Source organism: Dendrobates tinctorius, unplaced genomic scaffold (genome assembly GCF_039654945.1).
Source record: "Dendrobates tinctorius isolate UK_male_01 unplaced genomic scaffold, ASM3965494v1 ptg000062l, whole genome shotgun sequence".
In the NCBI taxonomy this organism is placed as follows: domain Eukaryota; kingdom Metazoa; phylum Chordata; class Amphibia; order Anura; family Dendrobatidae; genus Dendrobates; species Dendrobates tinctorius.
In genome coordinates this window covers 21,232,112-21,248,312 of record NW_027361730.1, presented here as the reverse complement: position 1 = coordinate 21,248,312, position 16,201 = coordinate 21,232,112, and the positions used below count along the sequence as shown (strand labels likewise).

Below are 16,201 nucleotides of genomic sequence, written 5' to 3'. Positions count from 1 at the left end.
TCTGAGTATGATAGAAAGAGATCTGCAAGTTTTGAACCAATCATAAATAGGGTGAGAAAACCAGTGAAGTGATAAGATCAAGTTACAATTGTTTTCTAAGGTAAAATGGCTTATCCTAATGGACAACAGTGTAATCTCAGATGTACTGTAATGACCAGTCACATTGTATTGTAAGATCAATTTTCATCATGTGATTAACAACACAATTACCTTCCCACTGCCTGTAAGTTAGTTTAACGCTATTAAAAAATGGCATCTAAAATCTACAGTATCTAATTTACAAGGGCTCATAGGAAGTGGATTTGTGGGCCCACTGTTCCACAGGGATGGGCCTGCCCAGGAAGGAGTGTAGCTAAGTGGCTACCAGGTTTTCACTGGAGCCCCTAATGGTGGAGACAGACTGGACTGACTGACCCCATGAGTCAGGTTCGCTGTCACGTACTAGGGCTATGTTCAGACACACTAGTCTAGGGTACTGGATTAGGGTATGGCCACACATGGATCAGGAGACAATGTTCAGGCGCTGGCTGCATTAGGACCAGGTGACTTCGGGAAAAGGCACTGGCCTCATCGGCACCAAGAATTCGAGTTTAGGACACTTGCTACATCCAGACCAGGGATTCGTGTTCAGGAAACTGGCCACACCGGGACCAGGGATTCTGGTTCAGGATACGGGCCACACCAGGACCAGGGGATCTCACAACTACACTGGTAGAAAACCACACTAACTAATGATTAAACTTGTTGCTCGACGACTCTCTAAGGGAGAGGGAGTTTTTTATACAGGATGACTCCCAGAAATTGGCTGAGAGCCATCCAGCAGTTGCACACATTATGCTAAATGCCTCTCAGCTACAATCTGAGGGCATTTACTCTATGTATGACCTGCCCCTTTAAGAACAGGGGAGAGAGCTTGCATACTGAACTTGAAAGGGTTCAAAGGCGGGCTACTAAAATGGTAAATGAAGTTGGTTCACTACAATACCCAGAAAGGTTATTAAAATTAGGTCTATTTACTCTAGAAAAGAGAAGACTTAGGGGAGACCTAATATATATGTACAAGTATATCAGAGGGCAATACAGAGAACTCTCCAATGAACTGTTTGTACCAAGGACTGTGACAAGAACAAGGGGCATTCTCTTCGTTTGGAGGAAAGACAATTTCTGCACCAGCATAGAAGAGGGTTCTTCACGGTAAGAGCAGTGAGACTCTGGAATTCTCTTCCTGAGGAAGTGGTGATGGCCAACTCACTGAATGAATTTAAGAAAGGAATGGATGCTTTTCTTGTGAGTAACAGTATAGATGGTTACGAATAGCAGAATATTATAGGTAGATGGTTGAGCCAGCTTAGGGGAAGGATTTTTTTCCCTATGGAGAAAATTGGCTTTTACTCTGTGGGTTTTTTGCCTTCCCCAGGATCAACAATGCAGAACAGCTGCACTAAAAATAGGCTGAACTAGATGGACATAAGGAGCCTTCAAAACTTTGTTACTATGTTACTAATGCGCTAGGCACGTCACCAGAAACTGCAGCGTGCACAGCAACACAGGCAGAAGCAGGCCGGGGGACCAAGCTGCGGGCCTGGAGCCGTGAGTATGCCGGCGTCCCTGCAGGGAGAGGAAAGCGACAAGGGACACCACACTATGACCAGATCACATATTAACACCTCCCCACACCAATTTAATTAATTTTATTAAAAAAACTAAACATTTTTTCATACTTACCTTTCATATGATCCCTTGAAGCTCCACTTCTGATGTCCAGGGAGTGTACGTGCTATTGCGATGACATCATCATGTAAGGCTCAATCACAAAAGAGGCGAAGGGCGCTCCGAGCTGCGCGCACTGCCGTTTTTTGACAGCCACAGAGCTCCAGGAAAGCTCTTTTCACTGACAAGATCTGTGTGGCAAGCCAGCCCTGCTCCTGGTGCCCGGTGATCAGAAGGAAAAGATAGGGGGGAGCCTGGACTGGGTCCGGGCACTCTCTCTTTGCTTTTGCTCACTGGGCCCCATACACCAGTAAGGGCACTGCTCTGATGGCAGACCTTGTATGGCTGTATATGTACTAGTCCTCCAATAAAAATTATACTTTTTTTGTAGAGATGTGGCCGTCATGAGAAATCTAGTGCAGAAGATTTTTTGGGGGTAAAAGCATCTATACAGCCATACAACTACTTGATGTTCCTCTTTCAAGTCATGTCACTCACACCCATATGGAGTTTTTACAAGATTAGAGGCAGGATTAATTTTGGGGAAATCAATGTCTCCCTGACTATTCAACCACTAATTTGAATATTGCAAGCGCAGCTTCAAAGTTATTTTTGTATTAATTCAGCCATGGGTGGACTTACCGCATGTGCAGCTTGTGCGCTGCACCGGGGCCCGGAGGTGAAGGGGGGCCCCTGCAGAGCTGCTAATAATGAGGGCAATCTGGCCTGTTTATCCGGCCTTGAGGCTCTGGGGGGGCCCTGGCCAGATTGCCCTCATGTGCAGCGGACAGGGAATGATCCCTGCAGCTCCGTTGCCTACAAGAGAAAAGAGCAGAGAAGGAGAGCTGCAGCGATCTGTCCTGCTTCCTGTTCACGCTTCCTCTCACATCATCATTCAGCGGCCGGCTGTGCCAGAGAGAGGAAGCAGCTGTCGACTGTGATGCTGTGGCTGCAGGAGAGCATGTGGACAGGTGAGAGGTGCTGTGTGTGTTTTTTGTATGTATGTGTGTTTTGCGTGTGTGTAAAGATGAGTGGTGGTGTGTGTGTGCACGTGCGTTCATGCGTAGTGCTGCAGAGGAATGTGCAGAGAGGTGAATGGTGCTGTGTGTGTCTGTGTGTAGGTGGAGGAGAGGGCAATGATGGGGTGAGGGGGAAATGGAGGGGGCAGTGATGGGGATGGTGGGGGAGGAGGAAATAGTGGAAGTGGTGAAGTGGGCAAGGATAGGGATGGTGGGGAAAGAGGAAATGATGGAGGTGGTGGAAAGGGAAATGATGGGGTGGTAGGGGAAAATGTAATGATGGTGGTGGTGGAAAGGACAATGATGTTGGTGATGGAAAGGGCAATAATTGGGGTGGTGAGGGAGGAGGAAATGATGGTGGTGGAGGAGAAAGCAGTGATAGTGGTGGGGGAGAAGGCAATGATGGTGGGGGTGAAGAGGGCAATGGTGGGGTGGGGGAGAGGACAATAATGGGATGTGGGGGGAGGAGGACAATGAGGGGTGTGAGGGATTGGGATGGAAGGAAGGGGGACTTATAATGGACTTAGGAACAGGGGGAGGTGGAGGCAGATATTATTATTGCTTATTATGTCTAACACAGTCCCTTAGTATATAGTGTACTTACTTATTATGTATAACACAGTCCCTTAGTATATAGTGTACTTACTAATTCTGTATAACACCATCCTTAGTTACATAGTTTCCTCTTTTATTATGTACAACACCGTCCCTTATTACGTACCATCCTTTCTAGCTATATATGGTGCCGTCCCTTATTATTTAGCTTCATCTGCTGTTATGTACATTGCTGTCTCTTACATAATATATTCTTTTAATTTGGTTATTCACAGTGCCCTCTTTTATTACATAGTCCCCTCTTTTTAGATATAAAATGACTGCTGATGGAGGAGCCGGTGACCAGTCCAGCAGCTCCTCCATTAGAAAAGAAGCTTTCCCATGCTCCATCAACCATCATTGTATTATACAGCTAACAAGACAGGACAGTATGTAATAAAAAACTGGGCTCTATGTAATCCAATATGTAAGGGACGGTACTGTACATAACAAGTGAGGGTACTGTATAATAAGGGATGGCAATATACATAATAAAGGAGGCTATGTAATATATATACATGTATGTGTGTGTGGATATATATATATATATATATATATATATATATATATATATAGTTAACAAGTATTGACATCTCGGAAACACATTGAATAGGTTGTCCCCACACACAGCACCACGAGGAAGCAACACTATGCGAAACACGTGTCGGGGCTTGTGGCGTGCACGACTGTTCACTGTCCCCCTTCCCCACATAGGTAAGCAATAACTTGTTTGCACTATGGGGGGCACTTTAATCCCTGGAGGCTATGAGGTTGTTATATCCACAAGCATTGGTATAGGAATTTAGCCCACATACCCTATCTCCTGGAGATATGCATGTTTCTAAAAAATATTTCTGTGCTCAGTGCAATATATGCTATGTTATTCACCAAAATTAGGGGTTCAGTTCTATTCGTGCTGCCTGGTTTATTCCCCTTTATGAAACTTTTTGTCGTGTAATTGCAATTTTGTTTTGTTACGTATTGGGGCTATTTATGCGCATGCTGTTTATGTGAGGTTATTGGATCAATAAAGATTTTTGTACTTTATCTATATATCCAGCCTCAGCTTACATCATTATTTTTAAGGGCTACAGCTCCTTTTGTTCTTTGTAGGATCTATATATATATATATATATATATATATATATATACAGTGGGGCAAAAAAGTATTTAGTCAGTCAGCAATAGTGCAAGTTCCACCACTTAAAAAGATGAGAGGCATCTGTAATTTACATCATAGGTAGACCTCAACTATGGGAGACAAACTGAGAAAAAAAAATCCAGAAAATCACATTGTCTGGTTTTTTTTAATTTTATTTGCATATTATGGTGGAAAATAAGTATTTGGTCAGAAACAAGCAATCAAGATTTCTGGCTCTCACAGACCTGTAACTTCTTCTTTAAGAGTCTCCTCTTTCCTCCACTCATTACCTGTAGTAATGGCACCTGTTTAAACTTGTTATCAGTATAAAAAGACACCTGTGCACACCCTCAAACAGTCTGACTCCAAACTCCACTATGGTGAAGACCAAAGAGCTGTCAAAGGACACCAGAAACAAAATTGTAGCCCTGCACCAGGCTGGGAAGACTGAATCTGCAATAGCCAACCAGCTTGGAGTGAAGAAATCAACTGTGGGAGCAATAATTAGAAAATGGAAGACATACAAGACCACTGATAATCTCCCTCGATCTGGTGCTCCACGCAAAATCCCACCCTGTGGGGTCAGAATGATCACAAGAACGGTGAGCAAAAATCCCAGAACCACGCGGGGGGACCTAGTGAATGAACTGCAGAGAGCTGGGACCAATGTAACAAGGCCTACCATAAGTAACACACTACGCCACCATGGACTCAGATCCTGCAGTGCCAGACGTGTCCCACTGCTTAAGCCTGTACATGTCCGGGCCCGTCTGAAGTTTGCTAGAGAGCATTTGGATGATCCAGAGGAGTTTTGGGAGAATGTCCTATGGTCTGATGAAACCAAACTGGAACTGTTTGGTAGAAACACAACTTGTCGTGTTTGGAGGAAAAAGAATACTGAGTTGCATCCATCAAACACCATACCTACTGTAAAGCATGGTGGTGGAAACATCATGCTTTGGGGCTGTTTCTCTGCAAAGGGGCCAGGACGACTGATCCGGGTACATGAAAGAATGAATGGGGCCATGTATCGTGAGATTTTGAGTGCAAACCTCCTTCCATCAGCAAGGGCATTGAAGATGAAACGTGGCTGGGTCTTTCAACATGACAATGATCCAAAGCACACCACCAGGGCAACGAAGGAGTGGCTTCGTAAGAAGCATTTCAAGGTCCTGGAGTGGCCTAGCCAGTCTCCAGATCTCAACCCTATAGAAAACCTTTGGAGGGAGTTGAAAGTCCGTGTTGCCAAGCGAAAAGCCAAAACCATCACTGCTCTAGAGGAGATCTGCATGGAGGAATGGGCCAACATACCAACAACAGTGTGTGGCAACCTTGTGAAGACTTACAGAAAACGTTTGACCTCTGTCATTGCCAACAAAGGATATATCACAAAGTATTGAGATGAAATTTTGTTTCTGACCAAATACTTATTTTCCACCATAATATGCAAATAAAATGAAAAAAAAACAGACAATGTGATTTTCTGGATTTTTTTTTCTCAGTTTGTCTCCCATAGTTGAGGTCTACCTATGATGTAAATTACAGACGCCTCTCATCTTTTTAAGTGGTGGAACTTGCACTATTGCTGACTGACTAAATACTTTTTTGCCCAACTGTATATATATATATATATATATATATGTAGCTTTGTCGCCATAAAAGGAAGGGGGCCCGGACACATTTCTTGCACAGGGGCCCCAAGCTGTCAGTGTCTGCCCCTGAATTCAGCAATTACTAAGCCACAAAAAAGGGGCTTGTTAGAATGCAGGGAAAGGTTGCCATACATGTTAGCAGTCTAAGGGGGCTAGGGCAGTTGACAGGTTCCCTTATAGCACTGAAAATATGAACAGCAAAGCCGTTTTACAGTAGAATTGAGTAGAAAGAGTCTTTCAGGCATTTTTAAGCGATTGTTTAGGTTGTGTTTTGATAGACCCGCTCCAACAAACTGTGTGCACACAAACCATGTTTTCTCAAAATACTTAAACCAGGTTTAGCTTGATTCAGTTTGCTATGTAACTGTTCAGGTGTGTATGCATGTATTGATGTATTGTAGTGTTAATTTTGAAAGATAATCATGACTACTGTATATATTGTAGGCTGGGAATAGTTATCATGTTTGCTGTAACTGTCGGCCAGATCTTGGCAGTACAATTCCTTTTCCTACAAGATAAAATCTCACCAAACGACAAGAACAAGCCGTTGGCTATCAATAACAGGTATTCCTTTTATTATCGTAAATGTATTTGGCTTATGCTATTACTTCATTCAGTGGCCCCGATTTGTGAAGGTGTTTTTTGGTGTAAACCACCTTCAAATGTTGCAGCGTTTTTGCTCAACTAAAGTTGTGCAAAAATTGTGCAACTTTTGCCATTTTTCCAGGAAAGCTCTGCAAAATAGGTAGAGACTGGGTTGGTCAGGGCATTGTTAAACTAGCTCCTCTAAATTATTATCAAAAAAATTTTCACTTTTTTTCTGGCAGAGGTGCATGCCAGTTGTAAGGTGCAGCATTGTGATACTATTTACCTGCAGATTAACTCAATATCTGCATCTGCAAATAACATTTTTCTGAAGTGACAGGTTTCCTTTAAAAGTTTTTTTCTATACAACTTATAAACGCTGCTCTGAAGCTGGCCAGAGTACTGTTGGCTACTGATCCAATGGCCTCTACTCTCTTCCGAAGCTACTGAGGAAAAGCTGCTTGTGCTTGCACCATCTGAGGTCAATGTGAGACTGGGCCACTATTCCAAACTGTCAATCACCCATGAGCCCACCCAGCATGCAGGGAGTCAGAAGAATATTGACTCCTGTTCAGAAGATGAGACCCCTTTAATAACTTGGGTTTAGAACTGTGTTTTTATTCTAATGGGCACAGAAGGGAAAGCAAGCTCCATTATTATTGTTGCATAATCTTTACTAGAGTTAAAACTATTTTCAATTACCATAATCGATTTTTATTCCTGTTTTTTCTTCCTAGGAGAGGATTTCAGAATTTCAGCTATTTTTTCATGTTCTACTCGGCTATCCTTGGCTTTGGTGCATGTTTACTCAGAGTCTTATTTAATGTGCTCTTGGGGAGCTGGTTGCTTGCAAGGATTGATAAACCGCTCTTCCCAAAAGGGCATGAAGGTGCTGATATGGGTGAGTAACAGTAAGGTCGGCTTCACACGGCTGCATTTCATGGACCTTGATGTCCATGTAAAGGTGGAGAAGTTGCCCAAACACCCTCTCTGAAGACTTCTCTAATGTGTACTGTATGGACCTGCTGTGTTATGCGTACTGTTCTCTGCAGCAGTTGCTAAGTTGTGACAGGATTTAACAACTAGTGCCAGCCCATATGTATAAGGGTAAGTTTCCACGTTCAGTATTTGCTGCAGATTGGAGGCTGCGTGCAGCCGCAGCGTCCAATCCGCAGTTGCCAGATGGTACAGCATAGTGGAGGGGATTTTATGAAATCCCATCTCCACTATGAGTCCAAAGATGCAGGTGGCAGACCTGCGTAACCGGATATGCAGTGCATCTTTATAGACCGCAGCATGTCTATTTATCTTGTGGAGACACTCAGTCTCCGCAAGATAAACAGCACAGTCTAATGTATTGGATGCAATGATTCCACATGTGTTCAATGAATACATTCGGAATCACCATGCATACAAAAGCCGGCAGCGCTTTGGACGGAGCGGGCATGTGTTGCGTCAAAAGCTCTGCAGTGAGAAATAAGTATTTGATCCCCCACCAACCATTAAGAGTTCTGGCTCCTTCAGACCAGTTAGACGCTCCTAATCAACTCGTTATCTGTATTAAAGACAGCTGCCTTACATAGTCCTACCTTTATAAAAGACTCCTATCCACAGACTCAATTAGTCAGTCAGACTCTAACCTCTACAATATGGACAATACCAAAGCGCTTTATTAGGATGTCAGGGACAAGATCATAGACCTGCACAAAGCTGGAATGGGCTACAAAACAATACGTAAGATGCTGTGTGTGAAGGAGACAACTGTTGGTGCAATAGTAAGAAAATGGAAGAAATACAAAATGACTGTCAATCGACATCGATCTGAGGCACCATGCAAAATCTCACCTCATGGGGTATCCTTAATCATGAGGAAGGTGAGAGATCAGCCGAAAACTACACGGGGGGAACTCAAAACTACACGGGGGGGAACTTGTTAATGATCTCAAGGCAGCTGGGAGTACAGTCACCAAGAAAACCATTCATAACACATTATGCAATAAAGGTTTAAAATCCTGCAGTGCCCGCAAAGTCCCCCTGCTCAAGAAGGCACATGTGCAAGCCTGTCTGAAGTTTGTCAATTAACACCTGTATGATTATGTGAGTGATTGGGAGAAGGTGCTGTGTTCATGGAGCACCCCTAGGGCCGTGGGATACTTAGTACCGGGTCGGTACTTAAAGGGGAAGTGTTACAGTAGTGGGGACCCGGTCCGTGGCCCTGAGTGTCCATGTAAAATAAGAACTGATGAGGAATAAAATCTATGTGTAGATAAGTTCGTGACACCACCTGTGGTGCTCGGCAATAAAGGTGTTAGCCGATGCTGCTTGTACAGACCGTTGGAGCTGGTGGTGATGCAGCAGAGTTGGTTCAGCTCTCCACAGGCAGAGCTTAACCCCAGGGGAGTGTAAGTGCAGGATGGTGGATAACTTTAGTGCAGGGCTGTGTGTGTGATCAATAACTGCAGACACAAGAGTTACTGTTCCTTTTACCTTTTACTAAAGGCTTGAAGTGCAGATCGAAGCACTGGTACAGATGTACAGATGAAAATGGAGATCCAGCAGCATGAAAGCAGATCAGGGTCCCTTGAACCAAGAGTTTTTGGAGGCCTCCTTTTTGCGCTAGTGTCTGAGGTCCCTGCAGCTTAAAGCTATACTCAGTCCTCTGTTCTCTACAGTCCTTAGTACTTGCCCTTATGGAAGGCAGCTCGAGCCTCTTCCTCTGTGGCAGCTCCAGGCTCTCATATTCTGATGTGCTTCTGGAATTTTGGTGGGGCCAGGCAGCCTGCAGTCTCCTGCCCTCTGGATTTGGCTACTGAGACTGTTGTTCCCAGACAGCCATGGACTCCAGTGTCCAGTGTCCAGCGCACTGACCTGGGGTGAGCTTCTTTACAGCTCCTCTTCCTAAGGCTTTTCTAGTTCTTTCTCCTTTCCTATCTCTACTTTAGTCTCTGGAGAAGCTCCTTCATGCTTTCTACTCCTTCTCACTCCCAGACTCCACTGGCTAACTTATCCCCCAGCCCAGAACTTGCAGGAAGCTCCCCTTAAACAGGGTTCAGAACTTCCCCTTCTGGTCTGGAGTAGGAAAAGTGTTGTGTGTAGAGGTTACCTGATCAGGGATCTCCTCTCTGTTTCCAGGCATGTCATCACCCCCCGGGAGGGAGGCAATGCCACTGTAGTAACTGGACTCCTGGGGTACCACATTCAGATGAGACAAAAATTGAGCTCTTTGGCATTAACTCAACTCGCCGTGTTGGGAGGAAGAGAAATATTGCCCTTGGCACAAAGAACACCGTCCCCACTGTCAAGCATGGTTGTGGAAACATTATGTATTGAGGATGTTTCTCTGCTAAGGGCAGAGTACTACTTCACTGCATCAATGCCAGGAAATTAAAAATGGGTTGTGGCTGGGTCTTCCAGCAAGACAATGACCCAAAACATACAGCCAAGGCAACATAGGAGTGGTTAAAAAAAGCACATTAAGGTCATGGAGTGTCCTAGCCAGTCTCCAGACCTTAATCCCATAGAAAACTTATCGAGGGATTTGAAGTTCTAAGTTGCCAAGCGACAGCCTCAAAATCTTAATGATTTAAAGATGATCTGCAAAGAGGAGTGGACCAAAATTCCTCCTGAGATGTGCGCAAAACTCATCATTAACTACAAAAAAGTCTGACTGCTGTGCTTGCCAAAAGGATTTTGCCACCAAGTACTAAGTCTTGTTTGCCAGAGGGATCAAATACTTATTTCTCACTGCAAAATGCAAATAAATTTATATAATTTATACAATGTGGTTTTCTGGATTTTATTTTTGATATTCTATCTCTCAATGTTAAAATTAGCCTACCCTTAACATTATAGACTGTTCATGTCTTTCACATTGGGCAAACTTACAAAACCAGCAAGGGATCAAATACTTATTTCTTATATATATATATAATAATTTTAACTTTTGGACATATTGTCTTTTGCTTTCTAGGATATAACACATGGACTGGCATGCTTCAAGTGGACCTGTATCATACTCACCCCATCCTTCTGTCCTTCTGTCACATGCTCACACAGGATTCCAAATCAGTAAAGCACCACACAGGTCCAGGTAGTTTGCTCTGTTAATGGTGTCACTAATTCATGATGTGTGAACCCCATGGGAACTGTTTCTGCTTGTTAATTAACAATGCTTCAATACAGAAACCTAAAGAATATCCCTCTGGGGAATGTTTACAGCTTTCCACTAACTGGGGAACATATAGGAGCCTCACTAGAAGCTAAAATAGCCTCTAAAGTGGTTGATTTGATTATTTTGGTTGATGTTGCATAAAGTGGGGGAAACCTTGATCAAAAGCTTTGTAAGATCTAATGCCACTTATTTAAATATATAATAGGATATACAGTTGTGGCCAAAAGTATTGACACCCCTGCAATTCTGTCAGATAATACTCAGTTTCTTCCTGAAAATGATTGCTAACACAAATTCTTTGGTATTATTATCTTCTTTTAATTTGTCTTAAATGAAAAAACACAAAAGAGAATGAAGCAAAAAGCAAAACATTGATCATTTCACACAAAACTCCAAAAATGGGCCAGACAAAAGTATTGGCCCCCTCAGCCTAATACTTGGTTGCACAACCTTTAGCCAAAATAACTGCGACTAACCGCTTCAGGTAACCATCAATGAGTTTCTTACAATGCTCTGCTGGAATTTTAGACCATTCTTCTTTGGCAAACTGCTCCAGGTCCCTGATATTTGAAGGGTGCCTTCTCCAAACTGCCATTTTTAGATCTCTCCACAGGTGTTCTATGGGATTCAGGTCTGGACTTATTGCTGGTCACCTTAGAAGTCTCCAGTGCTTTCTCTCAAACCATTTTCTAGTGCTTTTTGAAGTGTGTTTTGGGTCATTGTCCTGCTGGAAGACCCATGACTTCTGAGGAAGACCCAGCTTTCTCACACTGGGCCCTACATTATGCTGCAAAATTTGTTGGTAGTCTTCAGACTTCATAATGCTATGCACACAGTCAAGCAGTCCAGTGCCAGAGGCATCAAAGCGACCCCAAAACATCAGGGAACCTCTGCCATGTTTGACTGTAGGGACCATGTTCTTTTCTTTGAATGCCTCTTTTTTTCTCCTGTAAACTCTATGTTGATGCCTTTGCCCAAAAAGCTCTACTTTTGTCTCATCTGACCAGAGAACATTCTTCCAAAACGTTTTAGGCTTTTTCAGGTAAGTATTGGCAAACTCCAGCCTTGCTTTTTTATGTCTCGGGCTAAGAAGTGGGGTCTTCCTGGGTCTCCTACCATACAGTCCCTTTTCATTCAGACACTGACGGATAGTACGGGTTGACACTGTTGTACCCTCGGACTGCAGTGCAGCTTGAACTTGTTTGGATGTTAGTCGAGGTTCTTTATCTAACATCCGCACAATCTTGCGTCTTGCATTGAAATCTCTTGTCAATTTTTCTTTTCCGTCCACATCTAGGGAGGTTAGCCACAGTGCCATGGGCTTTAAACTTCTTGATGACACTGCACACGGTAGACACAGGAACATTCAGGTATTTGGAGATGGACTTGTAGCCTTGAGATTGCTCATGCTTCCTCACAATTTGGTTTCTCAAGTCCTCAGCCAGTTCTTTGGTCTTCTTTCTTTTCTCCATGCTCAATGTGGTACACACAAGGACAAAGGACAGAGGTTGAGTCAACTTTAATCCATGTCAACTGGCTGCAAGTGTGATTTAGTTATTGCCAACACCTGTTAGGTGCCACAGGTAACTTACAGGTGCTGTTAATTACACAAATTAGAGAAGCATCACATGATTTTTCGAACAGTGCCAATACTTTTGTCCACCCTCTTTTTTATGTTTGGTGTGGAATTATATCCAATTTGGCTTTAGGACAATTCTTTTTGTGTTTTTTTAATTTAAGACAAATTAAATGAAGATAATAATACCAAAGAATTTGTGTTTACAATCATTTTCAGGAAGAAACTGAGTATAATCTGACAGAATTGCAAGGGTGTCAATACTTTTGGCCACAACTGTAGTGGCCCTAATGGTTGTATGGTTCTCCATTCCGGGGATGGCAGAAAGGTGCAGATAGATAATTAGTTTGCCTGCACAGGAGCTTAAATGGAATCTGCCAGCAGGATTTCACACCCCAAACTATTTATATGTAGCTCCTTCAAAGACAAGTCCTTTGAATACCTTTATATGGCCAGTCTATTCTTCAGCTACTGAGAAAATAGCATTTACATAGGTATGCAAATAAGGCTGAAGAGCTATTGTAGATCTGAAGCCTCTGTAACTCCAGCTCTATTCTCCACACAGTGCCGCCTCCTCACTCCCTCTTGACTGACAGGCTCCTTTGCCTGAAATCATTCAGCATAGAGGCTGTGAGACAGACAGGAGGAGATAGCGCTTTGACCATACCAACAACCTTTGTTTTGGCCGATGGACTCAAACGTGCAAATCAATTCACGCCAACTCTAATAGCTGTATGCACTGAATATATAATACCGCAAAAAGTAATATCCATATAGCATGATATTTAATACCATCAACATCATACAGTGTTCAGCACCATCAGCGGTATTGTATATATAATACCATCTACATATGGATGGTAATGCATATTTAATATCAGACACAGTGTATATTTAATAGCTACTTAAGTGTACAGAACTAAACATATCACCTGTCATAGATTATATTTCATGGTGACCCTAGTAGTACATATAAAATAATACCAGTCATCGTGCCTATACAATACCAGCTATATTGTACACACAATCTCTGACAGTGAAGAATTATTTCTTTAACGAAATCTGCAAGTGAAAGGTAATTGTAATACCAAGACCATTGTATAGTAATTTCAAGAAACAGAAAATAGTTCTATTCTGCCACCGATATATGTGGATGAGATGTGTCTGAGGGATGTGAACACGAATCTCTATATAAACAATGACGGATAGCGCTACTCGCCAGCCTGTGCTCCCAATCCCTATAAGCGGCGCGTGGTGGTCCTGAAGGATGATGCAGTGATGAATTCAACAGGCTTTATTACAGTACCTTGATGAGATGAGATGTCAAGGAAGATGAAGAAATGGAGATGAGGTAGGAGTGAGGACTGTAGGTTAGAGCTGTTATAGAAGCACCAGATTAGAGATGATAGGAGCTCCAGGTTGGAGGCAACAAGAGAATCCTCTCTCCAGCTCTGCAGAACATGTGTGTTACAAGATGGCCAGAGTACCAAACAGGAAACAGCATGAAAAAGATAGGAGGAGCTAGAGGCAGAGAGGTATTATGGGAAAGTACCATAACAAAATATTACAGTGTAATACAGCAATGGCCAGTAGATGGCAGCAAAGTATAACAAATACAATAGATGATAAACCAAGTATATACCATTACCTAAATGTCCATGTATGGCTGAAAATCTATCAGAATAAACTGAAACAGCACACTCCCCGTCTGAAATCCTTGGATTTCACATATCAACAATCTCGAATTGGAGTGTTTACCTGAAGTAAATGGAGAGATACCTCAACCTGTAAGATACAAAAAAAAACAATGCATGCAATGCGACAATAAAATATTGTTTAACAACATAGACGAATGTCTATAACGAGTTCCTGAAGTAATCCAAAGGATAACCCATCTTCGGATTGGAGTAGCCGCGCTAGGCCAAACTGTCTCCAACCCATTTGTAATCCAAAGGTCTAAGTTCCTTGAAAGAGTTCCTACTGATTGGATGGATAATCAATCCTCAACCGGTATGAGTAAGATAATGTCTGATATAGGCCTAATGAAGAATTTGGGGTCACCTTGCTTAGCAACTGTCACTTCTACCTTGCGTACCTTGCCATCGTCACTTGGAAAGGTTTTAGATATAAGTCCCATAGGCCATGCGTTTCTTTCCTCCTTCTGGTCTTTCATGAGGACAATGTCTCCTACTTGTAAATTTGGCTTTACTTGTTGCCATTTTCTTCGTTTTTGGAGGAGTGTCAGGTACTCCTTCTTCCATCTTTTCCAGAAACAATTAGCCAGATGTTGGACATGCTTCCACCGTTTCTGATATTTGTCTCCGGACACAGAATCTTCAGGCGGGTTAGGAACAGTTCCAAGTTTCTGGGTGAGGAGAGTTGCCGGAGTGAGAATAGTAGGAGATTCTGGATCCATAGATATGGGTACAAGGGGTCTTGAGTTTACTATAGCAGAGACTTCTGCTAAGAAAGTGGTCAAGGTCTCGTGAGTGAGTCTTGAAAGATTTGAGTCCATCAGCATAGATTCCAGTATCTGACGAGTAATGCTTATCATTCTTTCCCATAAGCCGCCCATATGGGAAGCATGAGGAGGATTGAAGACCCAGGTACAGCCATTGGTTGTCAAGAAGTTCTGGACTGGTGTTGAGTTCAGTTGTAGTTCTCGACAGGCCCCTACAAAGTTTGTTCCACAATCAGATCTTAATTGTTTTATTGGTCCTCTGATGGAGAAGAATCGTCTTAGGGCATTGATGAAACTGGAGGAATCCATAGACTCTATCATTTCTATGTGTATAGTTCGTACAATCATGCACGTGAACAACACCGCCCAACGTTTACTTTCTGCATGTCCACCTCTGGTACGACGTACAGCGACTGCCCATGGGCCAGAAACGTCCAAGCCAACATAGGTAAATGGAGGCTCTGTGCTTGTCCTATCGGCAGGCAAATCAGACATCTGTTGTTGTTGCAGTTTTCCTCTTGTCTTACGACACTGAACACAATGATGAATTAAATGGGAAATCGGTCTCTTTGCTCCCACAGTCCAGAAGCCGGCAGCTCTTAAGGCTCCTTCAGTGAAGTGTCTGCCTAGATGTTTGATTTTTTCATGGTAATGTCGTATTAGTAAAGTGGTGATATGGTGATGACTAGGAATAATTAGAGGATTCTTTTCTGCCTCATCCAATTTAGCCTTGTTTAAACGACGACCAACTCTCAATAAACACCTCTCGTCTATTACTGGGTTTAAGTTGACAATGAGGCTGTTTTTAGGAACGTCTTGTTTTTTATGTATACATTCCAGTTCCTTGTGAAAAACATTCTGCTGCACATTGCGTATCACAAAGAGTTCACTCAGAGCAATGTCTTCTGCAGAGAGGGGCTTATGGCAGATATGCCAACCATGACAATCAGTGTTACTGTCCTTATTGCGATAGCATTGTACAACGTGTACTAACCTTGCAATGGCACGAACCAACCTCGTCCATCTTGAGAAGCGATCAAAACGCCGACAGTCCAAGTCAACCTTCTCCTTGAATTTGGTAGTGAAGATGCTGACATCAGGACAGATCTCTGGGTCGACATCTGGATCCTGAAGGTTGAAGCTGTCTACAACGGCAGTCTCTTCACATTGGTCGTGAAGGAACCCTGGTCTTGTTATCCAAGAAGAGCTTGCGAAGGCATCAATAGACACTTGTCTTGTAGCAAGGTCCGCAGGGTTAAGATGGGATGGGACATGCTGCCATTGCTGGGGCT

General features: G+C 43.0%; 1 protein-coding gene and 1 long non-coding RNA gene across 2 annotated transcripts in view; one reads left to right on the top strand and one right to left on the bottom strand.

Annotated features, from left to right (window-relative positions):
- The window catches only part of LOC141093142 (uncharacterized), a 185,574-nt gene that overhangs the window by 35,508 nt on the left and 133,865 nt on the right, over positions 1-16,201 (bottom strand). The gene's annotated exons all lie outside the window — the stretch shown is intronic.
- LOC141093141 (stimulated by retinoic acid gene 6 protein-like) overlaps positions 1-16,201 on the top strand; it is a 196,020-nt gene that overhangs the window by 130,516 nt on the left and 49,303 nt on the right. The window contains exons 15-17 of the mRNA XM_073579614.1: positions 6,561-6,680; positions 7,439-7,602; positions 10,672-10,791. Of these exons, the coding sequence (XP_073435715.1) occupies positions 6,561-6,680; positions 7,439-7,602; positions 10,672-10,791 (404 nt within the window). The remainder of the gene's footprint in view (positions 1-6,560; positions 6,681-7,438; positions 7,603-10,671; positions 10,792-16,201) is intronic.